This window comes from Castor canadensis, chromosome 4, assembly GCF_047511655.1.
Source record: "Castor canadensis chromosome 4, mCasCan1.hap1v2, whole genome shotgun sequence".
Classification (NCBI taxonomy): Eukaryota; Metazoa; Chordata; class Mammalia; order Rodentia; family Castoridae; genus Castor; species Castor canadensis.
Window position 1 is genome coordinate 157,698,503 of NC_133389.1, and position 21,899 is coordinate 157,720,401.

Sequence of the window (21,899 nt, forward strand, 5' to 3'; positions counted from 1 at the left end):
TCACAGCGGACAAAACTGCCAGGATAACTGGAAAATGTCCTTGGGACTGTGGATTTTCTTTCTCTCTCTTTTTTTCTTTTGGGGTTGAGTCCCTCTGTCATCAGAATGTCGTTTTCCATTTGCACTTTTGGGTGATCTCAGTATTATCACAGTGGTTGGGAGAAAAAGAAGGGGCGAACTTTACGAGGGCTGTAGGTAGCACACCTCGGACCCGCAGCCCTGCTCCACTCTGCGCAGAGTCCGGGGATGTTGGCTCAGCGCGCCAGGGCACAGGGAACTTTGGACGTCGCCCCTCTGTCCCCCGCCCTGCCAGAGCGCCCCTCGAGGTGGCGCGGGAACCCGGGCCCGGGCGGAGGGAAGCGGATGCCGTGTCTAGATGGCCACGGCAGCGCCTCTGGATCGGTTGTCCCTGGCTCCTGGCTGCGACCGGGTGACTCCGAAGGCGCGGGGCGCGGGGCCGCCCCTCTCCCCCTCCTTGCGCACCACCCCCCAACCTCCGCCCCCTCCGACCGCGGGCGGGTCGGGGCTGCGAGTCGAGGCCGGGGCGCAAGCTGCCCTCCTTGGACCCTCCCAGAGTCGCGCACGGGGAGCGGGAGGCCACAACCCCCGCATCCTCTGTCGGTGGCCCGCGCTCCCGCCCCAAGTTTGCTCGCGCCGGCCGAGTTGGCGAGTCTGGAGGCTTCTCCCGGGCTGCAGGAAGAGGGTCCCCGCTCCCATCTCCCGGCTTCTGGGCATGGCCCGGCTGGAGACGTCACGCTGCGTCTGGGGCTGGCTGATTTTCAGCAGCTGTCTGCTCGCGGGAGCCCAGGTAAGAGCGGTCCCCGCACCTGCGCCCCGAGAAGGCGCGCGGGCTCCCGGGCTGGCGGGTCGCCCGCACCCCGCGGACTTGGCCTTGAGCTTTGCACCAGCGAGCGCCGGGCCCGCGCCCTCCGCACCGCGCCCTCCGCACCCGCATTCGGCGTCGGCAAACTGAGGGGTAACCACGGGCCCGGGATCAGGAATGCGCACCCGGGGGGAGGAAATGGAACTTTTCTTCCGCACCGTCTCTGTGGCACTCGCCTAAATAATCCAAGCGATATTTGCCTGCTTTTGAGAATTTAAAACTTCTCAGATCCATTGTGCCTTGGTCAGGAAGGATGTGGGCTCTCTCTGATACAGAATCACATACCATCAACGCAAAGAGACCAGATAGAATGAACATACCGTGTTAGATGCGGCCCGGCTGTGAACGTTCAAAATAAGTGGGACTGTCATTTCCCTGGTGCCAATATCGTTCAGGTGTGTTTATGGGCGATCTTTCCAAAGGAGCCTGTTTAACGTGCCAGGCACAATTCATTTACACCTTTTGCTTTGAGTCAAATGAAATGCAGGTTCACAGGCAGCCTTGCAGATGAACTAGAAAAGAGTAGCGTTTAGTGGGGAGTTTTCTGCACTTTAAGAGCTTTGTGGATTAAAACGGACGGAAGGTTATTTCTCCCTGACTCGGTAGAGGGCGCACGTTGACCGTCGAATGACGCCCCAATTTGATGGCTTTGGAAAATCCCTAACTATGACAAAGTTAAGGCCTTGGATTTACGTACTTAATACTATCTAAACTTAAAACGAGGTTCTTAGATTTCAGATGACCAGTTTAAATCTTAGTGATTCTAAAAGTTCAATAAAAAAAATCCGTGTATCGTAGTCATAACCCTATGAATTGAATCTTTTTTTTTTTTGATAATGGAAATTTTCTTTTTTTTAAAATTTTTATTTTTTATTGTTTTATTATTCATATGTGCATACAAGGCTTGGGTCATTTCTCCCCCCTGCCCCCACCCCCTCCCTTACAACCCACCCCGCCCCCTCCCTCTCTCCCCCACCCCCTCAATACCCAGCAGAAATTATTTTGCCCTTATCTCTAATTTTGTTGAAGAGAGTATAAGCCACAATAGGAAGGACCAAGGGTTTTTGCTGGTTGAGATAAGGATAGCTATACAGGGAGTTGACTCGCATTGATTTCCTGTGCGTGTGTGTTACCTTCTAGGTTAATTCTTTTTGATCTCACCTTTTCTCTAGTTCCTTGTCCCCTTCTCCTATTGGCCTCAGTTGCTTTTAAGGTATCTGCTTTAGTTTCTCTGCGTTAAGGGCAACAAATGCTAATTTTTTAGGTGTCTTACCTATCCTCACCCCTCCCTTGTGTGCTCTCGCTTTTATCATGTGCTCAAAGTCCAAAGGGATTTCTAGGAAATAGATGTCCTGCAAAATGCTGTGCCTTACCTAACGTGACTGGATGTTTCATTTAGACTTATCATATTAAAAAAAAACAATTTATGTGTCATACACTGGCTAGTAAGATTAATAACAGATGCTTAAAAGTAGCACATACTCAAATCTGAAAAAATTCACTCTGTTATGAAGGAATATGAATGCATGGGGAAATGTCCCCAAGAACTTGATAGTAAAGTTCCACTACAGTTGTAGAACGCTGGTGACCTCTCATATGCTTCTCTAGCTCATAAAATATTGCGATAATGTGCTTAAAACCAGAAGCTTCTTGTATAGGGGCAAATGAACTCTTAATCTTTATTTCATTCAGTGTGTTAGGTTACTTTTCTCAGGAAATGAAATATTATTTAGTCAACAAAGAAGCAAATCACTGTGAAATTATGGACAGAATATTTCCTTTTGCTTTCAGCAATACAATCAGGACACTGGATACCTTTACTAAAATAACTTTAAACCAGGTTTTCTCAGCCTTCATGCTACTGACATTTTGGGCCATGTAATTCTGATTTTGAGGGTGCTCTTATATATTGTAGGGTGTATAGCAGCATCTCTGTCCACTAGATGCCAGAGATACCCCCTTGGGCCACACTGTGACAGTCACAAATATTTCTAGACACTGCCAAATGTCCTTTGATTGGCAAAATCCTTCCTGGTTGGGAACTATTGTTTTAAATTGATTTCTATATATGTTTTTAAATTGACTTCTAGATGTGTTTATAACAACAGTTACCCATCAGAGGTTCAGAATTGTGTAAAATGACAGTTTGTGATATTTCCATATTGTAATTTTCTGACTTTAAACAAAATCTAGTGCCAGTAGCAGTGGCTCATGCCTGTAATCCCCACTACTTAGGAGGTAGTGATCAGAAGGATGGTGGTTCAAGGCCAATCTTTAGCGAGGCTGTATCTCAATAAATAAACTGAATGTGTTGGTGAACACTTGTAGTTCCAGCTACAGGGAGGAATAGGTATGAGGATCGTAGTCCTAAGCTAGCTGAGCAAAAGTGTGAGACCCTATCTGAACAATAACTAAAGCAAAAGGGGTTGGAGGTGTGGCTCGAGTGGTAGAGCACTTGCCTACCAAGCACTGAATTCAAACCCTAGTACTACCACACACAAAAAATCTGTTGGTTAAAGTGATTTATATTTACATCGTTACATATTCTCTGGTCTCCAGTTTCTTTCATCTTCAAAAGATTTCTTTTGGAGTAAAATTCTTTTAATTCTGTAATTTTTGGCTCATTACTTTTATGTTATGATGGTTATCTCCTTTGAAACCCTTTAGTTAACTTGGAGGAATAATAGACATGATACCTTTTGGGTATTGTTTACTCCAGTTATGACTTGCTGATTCTTACTTCAAGTCAAGGTATTTATGAAAAATGAGCCTGCCTTGGTTTATTTTTTTCAAGTATCTAGTTAATGATGAGTATACTCTTAGCTACACATGTACTTAAAAACTGTAACATACTGGTAGACCACCGAAGGGAACTTGAGCTTGTGTAGGATAAGTGTTTAATAGTCAGTACACATTGAATCACATCACAGGATAGATGACATGGACTAGCGCTCATCAATTGACTTAAAGATGTCTAGCTTTTGTTTGGTAAAGGTGCTGCCTTTGCCTCAATGCACAGTTCACACCACTTATGCATTCGTATACTGGATGTCATCGCTGACCCCAGCAATGCATTTCCTAAAGTCAAATCATCACAAGGTAATGAGGACCTCTGTGCAAATATTGTCTTTATTGTGCCAGTGGGTCCTCCTGGTAACAGGCTTTGTGATGGAGTTAGGGGTGCAGGTGGTTTGCTGGGGGAGGGGCTAATGCCTGTGAAAGATAAAAGGGTGAGGAAGTGAGATTGGTCAGGGAGAGTCTCAGAGCAGCAAGCAAATTGGACAAAGTTTTGACCAACTCAGTGAGAGCTTGTGGACAGCAGTTACCCATCTCCACACCATGAAAAAATGGTCAGTTCCCAGTCCCTGTGCTCAGACAGACTCTTGAAGGCTCTGCAGCTAGAGGCTGTCACTAACTATGCTTTTGACAAATGAGTGGCTATTTCTTTTGTAAAGGACTATTTCTCCCAGGCTGCCTCCATCACAACATTACCAAGAAATAACATCTCTTTTACTGAGCTCGAGTGTGGGATGTCCCATGCATAATTCAGTTACCTTCGGTGGCTCTGGCCACAGAGTAGTCTGGGAAGTGCATATAAATGTCCACATAAGTGGAAAGACAACGAGTGGAAGTAGGTCAGCTCTGTACAGTACCAGGTGTGAGCAGATACCAGTGGGCAAATATTGTTTTCTTGCTTTCATTTTTTCCTGAATGGAATCTCAATGCTGCTATGGACATCCTGGTGTAGGGAACGGAGCATGGGTTTGGAACCCCAAAAGCTGCATTCACATTCCTCCACTGGTAGTACCCAGTCTCTTTAGGCATAAGTCTGGATCCATTTTTGTGTATTGTCCTCTTCTGTGCAGTGAGGAGGGTAAGCTCTACTGACCTGACAGGATGAAGACTCAGAGTCTACAGAAAATCAAAAGTCTCTCAGGGAATGGAAAAGATGACAATCTGTGGTACTATTTATTTATCAACCAACTGCCAATTTATATGCTAAATGCTTTAATGTATTCTCTCATTGAACTTAATATAACTTTATGAGATAGACACTATGATTTCTTACACTTTAACAAATGACAAAATTGGGCTAAGAGACATTAGAGCTCACCTCTCCCTCATGGCCTCATTGTGGAGCTCATTGAGCACTGATTAGCTAAATTGTACACATGTGTATCCTCTGTTCCAGCAATGCCCACACCTGGGAATCTGTCCCACAGAATTCCTCACACAGGTTTATAATTGCAGCAGTTCTGCAGGTCATTGCAGCAATTCTGTGATGTTAGACAATTAGGGACAATTTGGTATTCATAAGGCAGTATTGTGCAGCAATAAAAAGCAATGAATTAAATGGATACAAACCAGCATGGTGAGATCATAAGACAGGACGAAATATGACAGAGAAACAATGAGATATATACTACTTACATACATTAAAATACATGCAAATAAGGCAGTAATACATTTTGTGCAAACATTCAGATAAAAGATGAGTACACGTGTGTCTTGTGTAAATGTTGTACAAGGGACATAGAGAAGTAGGAGTGGGTGACAGAGAGAAAAGGAGATAAATAAATCAACTGAATCATCTTGCATCCTGTACTTTAGTCTTTGTGTTAATTGGAAATTGTGTTAATAGATGGAACTGCCAAGAAGTCATTACTGGCAGACATAGCATGAAGACGATCATAGCACACAGGCACCTTCTTCTCCAAGGTTAGGCAAACTATGAGGCTATCTTTAGCAATGTCAAACTAAACTTGACTGCTGATGATCCATTGTGCTGATTGCCACAAGCACTGTCATAGCTAAAGATAAGACAGCTGGTTTGTTCTCTTTCTTGCCTGTTCCCAGCCAGGACTATTTCCATCTGTCTTTTAGTTATCTGGAAGCCTTGTGTTCCTGAGGGGTGGACTTCTCCATGGTTGCACTAATTGTGGGCAGTCTCGTCACCCAGAGGCAGCGAGATGGAAGGAAGCCAGATTTGACTTTTTCTTGGCAATGCACAGGGTGTAGGTTTAATTTCCCCAGAATTCCCTCCATTGTGAAAAGAAATAAGAACATTTCTAACCAACATTCATGCATTGCTTGCTTTCCTGTCTCTAACTTCAGTTGCTTTTGTCATCTACTAGAACACATACGTGTTCTTCCCTCTGTTTTGTTTTTGTCTTTTCTCTTGGTTATTCTTTAAAATTTTAGGCAACACATTTCATCTCTTTGAGTCTCATTTCCTCCTCTGTAAAACAGAGGTAATAATAGCATTTACTCATAGAATGTGAGAGACTTGAGTTTAAGAATATGTAAGCTTTTTGAGAATGAAAATATCAGTTTTTCCCTCTTTTACTCCTAGCAGAATTGTTAAGCCCTTTTAAATAAAATGATTTTTGGATTGAGATTAGTTCTAAATGTGATTGGGAGCCTCTGAAGGCTTTTAAAGGTGTGTGTGAATTTTTCTAGGGTATCCCCTCAGTGATGCTTTTCCTTTTGTTCCTTGTGGTGGCTCTCTTCTTCTTCTTCTTCTCCTCCTACTCCTTCCTCTCCTCCTCCTCATTCTTCTTCAGAATCCAACTTCTTTCTGATACAATTGCATATTCAATTCATAGTACTGATAGCTGTACTTGATTAATATCTACCTCTACTTCTCTCACTCGTTCTAAAGACACACCAACAAACTAGATGATAGTTCAGCAGTCTTGATTATCACTGGTGTGAGCTAGTAAAAGTCGAGATGCAAGAAAGTTGATATTTAAGAAATATTTAGAAGATTCATTCATCTGAAGGAGGAGAGGGTTGGGGCAGGTTCGATGTGTTATGTTTTTAGATAGCTGAGCTTGAGATACTTAGAATATGGTTGGATATTGGATTATGCAGCTTAAAACGTCTGAAGAAAAGGTCTTCAGAATCATCACTGCACAGAGAACCCCTTAGCCCACATGTGTAAGTGACATTTTCAATGACAATATGATGGAAATAAAAGGGTAGGCCAGTTGTTTAAAAGGTTCATGCAGATTTTTGTCTATAAGATTCCTGCAGGATTGTAAACCCACAAGGGGACAGGATTATGTAATAAAACACTTGGAGCTCCCTATGACTATTGGCATAGTGCCTTTGAGTGGTAGGTTTGCCATAAATGTTTGAATGCACTAATTTATGTTTCTTTAATTCCAAGAAAATTTCATCTTCTTTGGTCCCATGGGGAACTCATATCTTCAATCATTTGCCCCAGTTTTCATTTTCAAAAGGTCACTCTTTTCTGAGGCAGAGTTGGGGACCCTGGGATACAAATAATGCAACTGAACCTGCATCTGGTCAGTGTTCTAGAAATAAGCCCATGTAGCTATAGTCATCTGATTTTTGAGTAGTTGCTAAGAACATATGTTGGAGAAAACACTGGCTTTTTAACAAACGGTTTTGGGAAAACTGGATATGCTCATGTAGAAGACTGAAGTTAGACCCTTGCTTCTCACTCTGTACAAAATTTAATTCTAAATGGATTAAAGATCTATATGAAAGTCCTGAAACTTTGAACTTAGAGGAAAACACAGGAGGATCCTTGAAGATACAGGCATAGGTAACACCTTTCTGAATAGGGCTCCAATTGCTCAGGAAATCAGTAAAAACTGACAAATGGAATTATATAAAATTTAAAAAAGCTTCTGCAACAGCAAACGAAACAATTACCAGAGACAATCTACACAGCAGGAGAAAGTATTTGGCAGCTTTTCATTAGGTAAAGGATCAATGTCCAGAATATATAAAGAGCTCCAAAAATTCAACACAAGAGCAAACAATCCAATTACTAAATGGGAAATGAAATGAATGGGCAATTATAAAAGGAGGAATTACAAATGGATAATAAATACATGAAGAAATGTTCAACAGCCTTAGTCATAAGGGAAATGTAAATCAAAATTACACTAGTATTTCATCTCACCCCAATCAGAATGGCAATCACCGAGAAAACAAACAACAAAAATGCTGGTAAGAGTGCAGGGAAGTAGAAACTCTTGCACTGTTGTTGAAAATGTAAATTAGTGCACCCACTGAAGAAATCAGTATAGAGGTTCCTCAAAAAACTAAAATCAGAAATTCCATGTGATCCTTCTATACTACTGTTGGGCATATATTTGGAGGAATATTAGTCTACATACAATAGAGATAACTGCACACCCATGTTTATAGCAGCCAAACTATGGAATCAGCCTGGGTGTCCATCAACTGATGAATGGATAAAAATGCAGTATATACATACATACAACAGAGTATTATTCAGTTATAAAGAATGAAATTATGTTGTTTGCAGGAAAAGGGATATAACTGGAAATGATCATGTTAGTGAAATAAGCCAAAATAAGAAAGACAAACATTGCATGTTCTCTTCATATGTGGAATCTAGGCTTAAAATCAAAATGAATGACATGATTGTAAAATGGGGAACTGGTTAGGTGTGGGATCCAGTAGGAGTGGGGAGGGTGAAAGGAGAGAATGAAGGGAACAGAATATGATCAAAGTACTTCATACCCGTGTATGAAAATAGAATCATGAAATCCAGTAAAATTATATAAAAAAGGGGAGAAGGACAATAAGAAAGAGTAATGAGGTAAACTTGATCAAAGTACATTATATGAATGTATGGAAATGTCACAGTAAACAACTTTGTACAATTAATATACATTAATAAAAATAAGAAAAATATATGCTGTATTTTCTTTATTCATTCATTTGTTGATGGGTACCTAGGCTGATTCATTGAGTTGGCTATTGTGAATAGTGCCATGATAAATGTGTATGCAACTTTGATTCCTTTGGGTATATATCCAGGAGTGGTATGGTACTGGTAGCTCCATTTTTAGTTTTTTTGAGGAACCTTTGTACTGATTTCTATAGTGACTGCACTATTCTCACCAACAGTGTATAAAGGTTCCTTTTTCTCTGCATCCTCACCAACATTTTATTGTTTTTGGCCATACTGGTGTTTGAACTCAGGACTTCAGGCTTGCTTGGCAGGTGGTCTACCACTTGAGCCACACTATCAGCCTTTTTTTGTTTTAGTTATTTTTCAGGCAGGGTCTCATAAATTTGCCTGAGGACAGCCTCAGAAATGTGGCCTCCCACATAGGAAGGATTACAAAGTGTGAACCCCAATGCCTGGCTTATTGGTTGAGATGGGGGGTGGTCCCCCTAACTTTTTGCCTAGGCTGGCCTTCAACTATAATCCTCCAGATCTCTGCCTTCCAAGTGGCTGGGACAATAGGCATGAGACACTGCACATATCCCTCTTCTTGATGATAGCCATTATGACTGGGTGAGGTGAAATATAAGTATTGTTTTAATTTGCATCTCTCTGATGGTGAACAATGTTGAATGTTTCTTCTTGTATTTATCGACCATTTGTACTTTACTATTTTAAAAGTGTTAGTTCATTTGACCATTTATTGATTGAATTATTTGGTTTTTTTGTGACTTTAAAACAATTCTTTCTGTATTCTGGATATTAATTCTGTCAGATGGATAGCTGGCAAAGATTTTCTCCTATTCTGTAGACTGTCTTTTCACTCTAGGTAATTGTTTTCATTGCTATGCAGAAGTGTTCATACATACACGCACACACGCATACACACATATGTAATTTTGGAAGTACTGGGATTTGAACTCAGAGCTCACACTTGTTAGAAAGGTGCTCTACCAGTTGAACCATGTTCCCATTTTGAGCTCTGTAATTTGGTTGATCCTATTTGCCAGTTCTTGCTCTTACTTCCCAGACTCTTGGAGTTCTATTCAGAAAGTCAACTCCCAGATTATTTTCTAGAAATTTCAAAGTTTCAGGTTTATTTACAATAAAGTTTTTGATTGATTATGCATTGATTTTACTACATGGTAAGAAGTAGAGATCTAGTTTCAGTCTTCTACATGTGGATATTCAGTTTTACATTTATTAATGAGACTCTTTTCTCCAATGTATATTTTGGATCTTTGCTGGGATCAGAAGGCTGTAGCTATGTGGGTTTATTTCTATTCCTCTATTCCACTGGTCTACATGTCTGTTTTGTTAATATAGTTTTGTAATATAATTTGAAGCTGGGGATCATGATATCTTCAGCATTGCTTTTTTTTTTTCTTTTGCTCAGAGTTGTTTTGGTTGTTTGGGGTCTCTTGTGCCTCTATATGAATTTTAGGAATGATTTTTCTAGTTCTGTGAACAATGTCATTGGAATTTTGATTGGGATTACATTAGATCTGTGGAATGCATTCTGTAATAGGGCCATTTTCACAATATTAATTCTGCTTATCCATGTACATGGGATATCATTCTACCTTCTAATATCTCATTCAAATTATGTTTCATAATTTTCATTGTAGAGTCCTTTCAACCCCATTGATAGGTTTATTTGTAGTGTGTGTGTGTGCATGAACATTTGATGTACATGAGTGTGTCTATTGCCAAGGAGATTATTTTCCTTCTCAGTGAGTTTGTTATTAGTGAATAGAAAAACTATTGATCTTTATTTACTTATTTTGTATTCTGCTACTTTGCTGAAAGTGTTTACTGGATATAAGAGTCTTCTGGTATATTCTTTAGGATCTTTTAAATATAGGATCCTAACAACTGCAAATGGGATAATTTGACTCCTTCATTTCCCATTTTGTATACATTTTATTTACTTCTCCTGCCTTATTGCTCTGGCTAAGAATTCAAGCACTGTATTGAATAAGAGTCAAGAGAGTAGACAGCCTTGTCTCATTGCTGAATTTAGAAGAAATATTTTCATTTTTTCCTGGTCAGTAAAATGTCGGCTATTTTACCTGTTATATATAACTTTTACAGTGCTGAAGTGTGATCCTCCTGTTCTTAGTTTCTTCAAGCTTTTATCATGAAGTCATGTTGAATTTTGTCAAAGGCTTTATTGAAATGATTATGTGATTTTTATCCTTGATTCTATTTGTTTTATTACACTTATTGATTGGCATATGTTGAACTATCCTTGCATTCCTGGTGTGAAACCAACCTGATCATGGTATATGAACTTTTAAATATATTATTAAACTTGGTTTGCAAGTAGCTTATTGACATTTTGTATCTATGTTTATCAAGGAAATTGGTCTATAGTTTTATTTGTTGTTTCCTTATCCAGTTTTGGTATCCGGGTAATACTGGCTTAATAGAATGAACTTGGTAGCATTCCTTCCTTTTCTATTTTATGGAGTAGTTTAAGGAAAATTGCTATTAGTTCTTTAAAGGTCTAGTAGAATTCAGAAGTGAATTCAGAAGAGTCATGGGCTTGTCTTCGTGAGGAGACTGTTTATTACTGTTTCAGTAACATTGCTTGTTGTAGATCTATTTAAGTTTTATATTCTCTTGGTTCAATTTTTGTAAGTCATATGTGACTAGAAATTTTTCCATTTCTATTAAATTTTCCAGTTTGTTGGAGCATAAGTTTTCAAAATATCCCTTATGATCCTCTGAATTTCAGTGATAAGTTTTCATCTATAAGTTTATTGTTTAGGTTTTCTTTTTCTTTTGGTTAGTTTGGTTTAGGGTTTGTCAATCTTGTTTGTGATTTCAAAGAACTAACTCAATTTCATCGGTCAGTTGTATTGTGTTTAGTTTTCATTTCATTAATTTGAGCTCTGACATTTATTATTTCTTTCCTCCTACTAATTTTTGGAATTGGCTTATTCTTGTGTTCTTGTTTTTCCAGGACTTTGAGGTGTATCATTAGGTTATTTATTTGATATCTCTCCTTTTGTAATGTAGACACTTATGCAATAAACTTCACTCTTAGAACTTCCTTTGCTATATTCCACAGGTTCTGACAGATTGTTTTCATTTTATTTGATTCTAGGAATTTTTCTCCCTTATTTCTTCAATGACCTTCAAAAGTGTATTGTGCAATCTCCAGGTGTTTATATATTTTCTGTAGTTCCTCTTACTGTTGATTTCTAGTTTATTCTATTATGATCTGAAAAAATACAACAAAGTGTTTCAATGTTTTTGTTAACACCTGCTTTATGTCTTAAAATGTGATATCTCTTGGAGAAAGTTTCATGGGATGTTGACAAGAATGTATATTCTGCAAATGTTGGATTGAATGTTCTGTAGATGTCTGTTAAATCTGTTTGATCTGTAGTATAGTTTAACTTTTGATGTGTCTTTGTTGAATTTTTTTAGTGGATGACATATATATTAATGGATCTGGGGTATTGAAATTAGCTACTATTATTGTATTGGGGTCCATATGACCCTTTATGTCCAATAGTGTTTGTTTTGTGAAACTGGATGCATTGATGTTTAGTTTGCATATATTGGCAAATGTTATACCCTCTTGCTGGTTGTTTCCTTAACAATGTTATGTAACCTTTGTCTCTCCTGACTAATTTTGGTTAGAAGTCTACTTTGTTGAGTAGGACTAAATTCTTGCTTGCTTTCAAATTCATGTACTTGGAATATCTTTTTCATTTCCTTCACTTCTAGTCTGTATTTTCTTTGTCAGTGAGGTGTGTTTCTTGCAGGTAACAAGCAATTGGGTTCTTTTAAAACAAGGTATAAAATAAGTTTTTATTTATAGTAAAGGAGGGGAAATATTAACTTGTAAAATAATTCTTCACAGCATGTGCAACAAGTTTTTTATTTCCATGGAATGAAATCAAATATGGACTGAAATTACATAAAGAATATACACCAGAAATAAGCAAATTGCAAGAGCAAAGTAGGAAAGACAAAGAAATGAAGCCTAGATTCACAAAATCCTTCACTGGGATCTGTTGAACACAGCCAGAAGCAGAGCTGGATTACACAGTGGAGACAGGTTCCAGGACAAGAAGAAAGGAAGCTGGGTGAGGGTAGGGAAGTGACTGCACTGGGGTGTGGCTTTAGTACCAGATGAATTGCTCTTGGTTCTATTTCATAGAAATACACATGAAATAAAGAAAGATTTTTTCATTACTTTATGAATATGTCACTTCACAATATTGATATTTTCAGAAATAGGGGTGATTCATTTAGATTCAAGTTTCAGTACCAGGAAATGAATATCAAAACATCATCACTGGCTTTCAATACAGAACTCTTACCTTACCTAGGTTCCCTCCCTGTCCCACCTCCAAGCAATTGCATCCCCCCCACTCCCTGGTGGTTACTGCTTCCTTGCTGCTATTTCCCACAAACCATGTCACATGGCCCTCCATAAGGTTCACACCACAGATTTAAACAGGTGACTTAGAGAAGTGAGAGAGAAACCTATGCCAAGGACTCTGCAAATCTATCTCCACTTCCCTTTTACATCACAAATTTCTTCAAGGGTCTTGTCTTTCAAGAGTGACAGATAACTTTTCAGAAAAAAACCCTTTACATTGAGAGTTGTTATTGAATGGTGTGTGCTAATTCCTGTCATTTTTTGTAGTGTTTGACTGTTTCCTTCCCTTCATTTGCTTGTCTACCCTTCTAGCTAGATTTATCATTTCCTGTATTTGCATGGTTGTGTTTATCTCCCTTTTCTGCTCTAGTTTTTTAATGGATGTAAACATTATTGCTAGTTTTCTTAAGTTGCTAAATGTTCAGTCACCTTTTTTTTTTTTTGGTTATTTTTTAGACAGGGTCTTGTGTTTTTCCCCAGGACCAGCCTCAGACTGTGATCCTTCCACCTACAGCCTCCAGTGTATCTGAGATTGCAGGCATTTACCATCACACCCAGCTTATTTATTGAGATGGATGCCTCACTTATTTTTTTTCTGGACTTTTTGTCTCACTAACTGGAATCACAATCCCCTGATCTCTACTTCTTGAGTAACTGGGTTTACAAGTATTAGCCATTATACACAGCTAGGTAATAAGATTAGAGTAGTTTTATATGTGTAAAATTCCTGAAGATAAACTGCTTCTCCCATATGAAACCATTTATGTCAAATTGAAAATTGACTGTCATTTCCTAAAAGAATAATTTATAATACTTGTCACTTTTCTTATATAATGAGACCACTTCTGTTTTTATGAGTTTTAAAAAACTTTTTAAAATAGGTTTTTTTTCTTTGAAAGCAAATATTGTTTAGCAATGTTTTTGAAACAATTTTGTGGGCATGAGCCAGGTCAAAGTTTCTGTATTCTCCTGTCTACACTTCTGGGAAAAGTGCTTTCAGAAAGGCACCCATATGTACAATAAGCATTGAGGTAGAGCTTTTTGTCTCAAATGTATACTCTGATGTCTTATTTTTAGATGAATAGAATCTGTGACATTATATATAGAGCTTTTTATAGGTGTGTAAGCAAGATTTAAGCTCAATCTTCTTGTCAAAAAATTGACTCTTGAAGTTCTCTAAAAGTTGGAAGTAACCATGAGTAGGCTCATGGGGCTTACCTATAGCTTCAAAATGTCTTTTTAAGTCAGTCTTACAGAGAGCATATATCTATTTCCTACCATATTAGTAATGGCATTTTATTTGTGAGTATATTGAGCTTTATTTTTTATTACCACTCATGGTCATTGTGTTATAAGCATTTGAGGATGATATTCTACTTTCTGGCCTGCCTAGGAGCCACATCTGTGGATTGTATTTAAGCCTGTCTTACTTGTGAGTATATATATGTTGTAGGGGACTATTCTATGTTATTTAGTTAAATATATAATTGGTGCAATTTTACGTCAAAAACAAGGTAAGTTTCGCTCTTTGATTATATAGGTTCTGGACAACAAAGATTACTTTGCCTAATAGGAACACAAACAATAACTCATAAAGTTCCACTTAGCTAGTACTTGGGCCTCTCATGTGCCATATACTATGATATTCACTGGAAATACCACTACAATGAAACACATATCCACATTTTTGAAAAGATTATGCTTCTAAATTTGAATTAACTTATAGAACAGCCTTTTCCCCAGTTTTTCTTTTTATTATCATTGGGCTGGGAGTACACTGTGACATTTACAAAAGTTCTCACAATATATCATAGTCGAATTCTCTTCCTCCATCATTCTCCTTTATACCCCTTCCCCCATTCCTGGAATAGTTTGAACAGGTCTCATTTTTCCATTTACAAACATATATACATAATATTGGCAACATATTCACCCTCCTCTACCCTATTCCCACATCCTCCCATCTCCCACTGGTACCAATCCCCTAGGGCAGGACCTGTTCTGCCTTCCTGTTCTCCTTTTTTGTAAAAAACCAAAATGACATTTTTGTTTGTTTAAGATAGCTACACAGGGAGTTTTCTTTTGGCATTTCCATGTATATATGTATTATAGCCCAAATTGGTTCATTTCCTCTATTTTTCTCCTTTTTACCTTAGTCCCTTTCTTATGGTGATTTCAACAGGTTTGAAAATAGGAAGTATATCAACCAATCACCTTCTTAACTTCTTTCTTTTGCTGTCCCTCTCTCGTTAGTGACTTCCCCTTAGAGTGACCTGTTTTTCATAATATTGCTTGTATTTGTATTAGGTCTATATTCCATATATGAGAGAAAACATGCAGCCTTTGGCTTTCTGAACCTGGCTAACTTAAGATGACATTCTCTAATTTCATCTATTTACCTGCAAACAGACAAAACTTCATTCTCCTTTATGGCTGAATAAAATTCCATTGTACATAAACACATCTTCTTAATCCATTCATCAGTAGTGGGGCATCTGGACTGTTTCCATAGCTTAGCTATTGTGAATAGCACTGCAATAAACATGAGTGTGCAGGTGCCTTTATTGTAAACTGACTTACATTCTTCAGGTATATCCCTAGGAGTGGTATTGCTGGCAGTTCTATTTTAAGCTTTTTTTGAGGCACCTCCATACTGTTTTCCACAGTGATTGGACTAATTTACATTTCTCCCACATCCTTGCCAGCATTTATTGTTGTGTTCTTCATAATAGCCATTCTAACAGGAGTGAAGTGGAACCTTAATGTTGTTTTGATTTGCATTTCTTTTATAGCCAGGGATGTTGAGCATTACTTCATGTGTTTTTTGGCCCTTTACACTTCTTCCTTTGTAAAGCTCAGTTCATTTGCCTATTTCTTCATTGGGTCATTGATTTTTTGGAAGTTGAGTTTTTTTTTTCATTTTTCTTTTATTATTCATATGTGCATACAAGGCTTGGTTCATTTCTCCCCCCTGCCCCCACCCCCTCCCTTACCACCCACGCTGCCCCCTCCCTCTCCCCCCCCAATACCCAGCAGAAACTATTTTGCCCTTATTTCTAATTTTGTTGTAGAGAGAGTATAAGCAATAATAGGAAGGAACAAGGGTTTTTGGTGGTTGAGATAAGGATAGCTATACAGGGCATTGACTCACATTGATTTCCTGTGCGTGGGTGTTACCTTCTAGGTTAATTCTTTTTGATCTAACCTTTTCTCTAGTACCTGTTCCCCTTTTCCTATTGGCGGGAGTTGAGTTTTTTGAGTTCACTGGCAAAGATTTTCTCCCATTCTGTGGGCAGCCTCTTCAATTTAGTGACCATTTTTTTTTGTTGTGCAGAAGCTTTTTAATTTCATGTAGTGCCATTTGTCAATGCTTTCTCTTAGTTGCTGAGCCTTTTGAGTTCTATTTAGAATGTCATTGCCTATGCCTATTAATTCCAGTGTATTGCCTGCTCTTTCCTGCACTAACTTCAATGTTTCAGGTCTCATATTAAGGTCCTTAATCCAGTTTGAGTTGATACATGTGCAGGGTGAAAGACATAGATCTAGTTTCAGTTTTCTGCCTGTAGATATCCAGTTTTCCCAGCAGTATTTGTTGAAGAGTCTGTCTTTTCTCCATCATATGTTTTGGATGCCTTTGTCAAAAATCATATTGGTGTAGCTGCATGGATTAATATCTGAATCTTTTATTCTGTTCCACTGATCTTCATATCTGTTTTTGTGCCAGCATCATACTGTTTTTATTCTTATGGCTCTGTAGTATAGCTTGAAGTTTCATATTGTGATAACTCCAGTGTTGCTCTTTTTGCTCAGTATTGCTGCTATTGGCAGTCTTTTGTGCTTCCAAATGAACTTTAGTGTAGATTTTTCAATCTTAGTGATGAATGTTATTGGAATTTTGATGAAGATTGCATTGAATATGCAGATTGCTTTTGGTAATATAGCCATTAGAACAGCCTTTGAAAGATGGTGGTTCCTGCAGAAGGGGAAAGCAACCCAGCAAGTGACTTATTATGAGTTGTTACCTCTTGTGTCTCTTCCTTGTTTGTGTCCCAAATCATGCTTATATATCATGGTCATGTTAAGTATTACTTTTTTGGGCCTCAGTGGGGTTTTACTTTGCTTTCAGTAACAACAAATTGACTCTTATTCTATTATAAACCCTTGATTGTTTTCAGATGTCTTGGCTTAATTACTCATATATCTTACCTCTTCTTATTCCCCCCTTTCTATTCATTCAAGTAAGAATAATTTCTTCTTGGCCTCCTACCTTTCATTCTAGCTGTTGTCTGATGAATAGCTATATATTTTTTATCAGAAATTATGGAAACTGAGGCTTAGTTCAAGTATTAACCTGTTTTGGAAAGGTTGAAAGAAAGTTATTTTATTTATAAGATCTTGTAGTGACTTTCTTTATGGTCTTAATCTAAATGCATGGTTGATACCACTGATAAGAGCAGAGTTTTTATTGTGTTCAACTATACTGTATATTTTGTTGTTCTCAAATTATTAATAGTGATTTTATCTCATTGCTTTTGCCTAAATTTGGCTTTCTCATTTCTGGTGGATATCCACTATGTTACTTTCCCTCATCTCTACCTTTCCCCCCTTCCCAGGATGGTACAGCTGTTGCAACAGATGTGTTGCCTTGGGGAGTTACACTGGTTACAAATAGGTAGGACATCAGCCACCTCTGATGTTATGTATTGATCTGTAATTGACCTGGTTTTCTATAATCTCAAATTGTGGTTGCCAACTTCCTGAAGGAAATGATTTTTTGATGATTTTGACATGTCCAAAAGCAGGTCAACACTCTTTGGGTAGTGCTAATAATTGCCTGCTTTCATTTCTACAAGAAATGAACTCCAACATAGAGTGTGTCTATAGAGTAGTCTTGAATGACAGAGAAGTGCTGTATGAGAAAGTTGTCCTGAGAGTCAGGAGGACTGGCTTGTAGTACAATTTACTGTAATTTAACTGGGTGGCCACAGATAATATGAATTTCATATTTTTACATATGGAGAGTAAGTAGTTTTGAGCTCTAACTTACTTCAGTTTGCTTCAGACTTTCAGCTTAGTGTTAACTTCATAAAGAGCTCTTTTGTATCATGTATGTAGATGTAATAGGAGACCAAGGAAAAACTGTTTCCATTTCCACTGTCATTGTATGCATATTAAATTAACCACACTTTGACTTATATGATATATTAAATTTTATACATTACATTGATTCAACATTACACAATGAATTTTTCATCTTTCTACAGCTATTTCCCTATTTTATATACTCATTCTTCTCCCATCTCACCCCTGTACTGCCCCCTTCCAGTCCCACTCAGATAATGTGTGTCCTTCTGCCTTTCTTTATAGCTTATTTGATCACATAAAATATAAACTATATGTAATTATGTATATATAAACTTATGTTTGTTTAAAAAGTTACCACCAAAGACACACACACACACACACACACAGAATTTTTGTAAAAAATGTAAAAACCTGGCAATATTATGTTGTTAAATAATACTGTAAGTGAGCAGAGATCCACAATTTTGGATCTTCAGCTGTATTTTCAGACATGTTCCTATTATGTTAACATAACAGTTCCAGACACAGCTGCATGGAGGTAATTGTTCTAGAAATTCTAAGAACCAACATAGTCAAACACTGTTGGGTGTCGCAATGTGAGAAAGAAAAATTAGTCTTTAAGGAATGAAGGTTTCCAAAAGATTCAGCAACTCTTTGTAAAGTGAGTTATGTCAAAATGGAATGAGCTCTGTTATGTTTTCAATAGCACAAGAACTACACTTACATATTCCCGCACTTAGCATTATTTCTATAATATTTTTTAAATGGTTGACACAGGGAATGTAAAATATTGACAAAATTGGCCATGTGTTGTTTCACATTTCTAATGTGTTCTATTACTGTAAACCTTTTATTTATCCATTTTATCTAATTAGTCACCCTAGGTAATTTCACAACTAAAGCATTCAGTCTGAGGCCTACATTCTTGGTATCGGTGGCAGCAGTAACAAATAATGATATTTTTGTATTAACTCACAGCTATGTATAAATATGATATATCCTATGTAGTTGAATTCCCCATAGTTTTTTTTCCCAAAGGTCTTAAAAGCAATAACCATTATATTGCTTCTTCTGATTATCTTTTGCATCTTTTGTTAGCCAATGAGGGCAGTGAGTATTTTCTTTCAATTATTTCTATTAGAATAGGTAATTTGGAGTTGAGATACCCTCAATTCTCAAACTATTCCAAAACTTTTACCCATTTCAACAAAAATTGGCAGACTATAATCTGTTATTTGGATCTGGCCCAAAACACCTGTTTTTGTGTGTTTTGCAAGCTAAGAATGTTTTCCACACTTTTAGATGTTTGAATAAAAATCAAAAGAAGGACCTAGGACAACATTGATAGTGAAGACATGCTGACCTGCTGTACTTACAAATTATTAACATACAATAGTTGTACAGGGGGGTATGTTATAATATTTGCATATGCGTTTACAGTATATCTTAATTAGATTTACCCCTCCATCATTCTCCCTCTTCCCCCCTTAGAAAAATTTCAGCAGTTTTCATTCTTCTATTTTCACATATGAATACAAAATACATCTATCATATTCACCCTTTCCTTATTCCCACTCTCCTCTCACCCCTGGAAAAGACCTATTCTACCCATCTGCCCTTCAAGTTTTTAAAAATCTATATTGACTGTTCAAGGGGGTTTCACTATAGTACTTCAGACCCATATATATCGTGCTTTGATCAAATTAAACCTGCTATTACTTACTGTTCCTCTATCACCCTGCTCCCCTGATATTCAATAGCTTAAAGTATATTACATATACTGTGTATGTAATATTCATTATAGTTTAGTATAGTCTGTATACTATACTATATACACTATAGCATATGTATATATTAGATATTATATGTTATATATATTATATATAGCATACAGTGTGTATATATATATACTACAGTGTATATAGTATAGTATATTTATATATAGATGGGTTGTTTCAATATTTTTAATTATCTGACATTTTCTTTCCTTTTCTCACCTCCTGTAGTTCCCTCAAGACAAACTCACTAATACAATTCTGTTCTCTTTCTTACTATATATATATAGTATATAAAAGTCATATGTATATATATATATATACATATATGTATATACATATATATATATATATACATATATGTATATATATATATATACATATATGTATATATATATATATATATACATATGACTTTTGAGCCTGGCTTACTTTGATTAACATGATGTTCTCTAGTTCCATCCATTTACCTGCAAACAAGATAATTTCATTCTTCTTTATCACTGAATAAAACTCCATTGTGTATTTATATCACATTTTCTTAATCCATTCTGACCTGATGTACTTTTGATAAAATGTTTTATGAATGGCACTTTAAGGTCTTCTTTCCCAAAATGTATTGCTCCATTCCAATCATGAGAAAACCACAGAGCAAATCTCAACTGAGGAACATTAAAAACAATACCTGTTGAGATAAATAAAAATAAGGAAATATGAAGAAACTGTTCCACCAAGTGCAAGTGGAATTCTTGGGTAAAAAAATAAAATAAGGAAATCTGAATAAAGCATGAACTTTACTTAATAATGATATGTGAAATTTATTGGTTTAGTTCATTACTTATGACAAATGTACCATGCCAACTTAAGATGTTAATAGTATGGGAAACAGTGGGAGGACCTATGGGGACACTGTACTGTCTTTTAAAATTTATAGTTTTCCTGTGAATCTAAAACTGGTTCTGAAATTTAAAAAATTTTTAAAAATCAAAAGAAGGATAATATTTTGTAGAGGTGAAAATCACGTGAAGTTGAAATTTCAGTGTTCCTAAAAAGTTTTATTTGAATGCACATTCATCTATACCTGCTTTCATGCTTCATGCTGAGTTGAGAAGTGGTGACAGAACAGTGCTTCCTAAAGCTGCTGGGTGCACATCAGCTCAGGTGACCTGATTGAATTTCAAGTGCACATGTATTGCTCTACATTTTCACTTACTGAAAAGATTACCAAGGCTCACCCATCATGTCAATAAGAAGAGAAAGACAGACTAAACATTTTTCTTCTAAGGTGTGATGTATTGTATTATCACATAAAATGGAGAAGCATTGTGTTCATTATGCAGTGCTACAGCTGTGCTAAAAGAATACAGTATATGTTGAAATTTCCAGACTAAAGAAGTCAATGCAAGAACTCCAACTTGTAGTACAGCATTCAATCAGAAAAAATTCGAAGGTTTAAGATGGGATATTTAATCACATATTTCTTTTAAAAATGAGGCTTCAACAAAAGAAAGGTTCAAATAAAGATTGTTACTTGTTAGCAAAGCTAGGAAAGCCATTTGTCAATGGTGAATTAATTAAGTCATATTTGATTGCTGTAGCCAAAAAATGTGTCCAGAGAAAATAACTAGTTTGAGACAATTTATCACAGAGAGAATAGTTGTTCAGAGTTAAGGATTCTGCAACAGTATCAACAGTCAATTAAAAAGTAAAGCAACTGATTTTAAGGGATTTTTCCTGGCTCTGGCTCTTGATGAGTTAACAAGAGGCTCTGAGAATGACCTGGTGTTTGTTTGAGGAGTCAGAGCTGAGTGTGATGTTACAGGGCTTTGCCTTTATGGGTTGATTGTCTCTCTGTGTGCCCATTTTCTAAGAACTGGAAGAAAACTTTTATTTTAGCACAGTCTCAAGTGGACTCTGGTAAGATATGTTGCAAGTGATGGTGTTAATAATTCGTGCAGAGGATACCCATGTTTATTGCAGCACTATTCACAATAGCCAAGTTATGGAAACAGCCAAGAT

General features: G+C 37.3%; 1 protein-coding gene across 1 annotated transcript in view; it reads left to right on the top strand.

Annotated features, from left to right (window-relative positions):
• The first annotated feature begins 334 nt into the window (after positions 1 to 334).
• Pth2r (parathyroid hormone 2 receptor) overlaps positions 335 to 21,899 on the top strand; it is a 109,471-nt gene continuing 87,906 nt past the window's right edge. Inside the window, exon 1 of the mRNA XM_074071600.1 lies at positions 335 to 808. Within this exon, the coding sequence (XP_073927701.1) occupies positions 377 to 808 (432 nt within the window). The 5' untranslated portion in view covers positions 335 to 376. The remainder of the gene's footprint in view (positions 809 to 21,899) is intronic.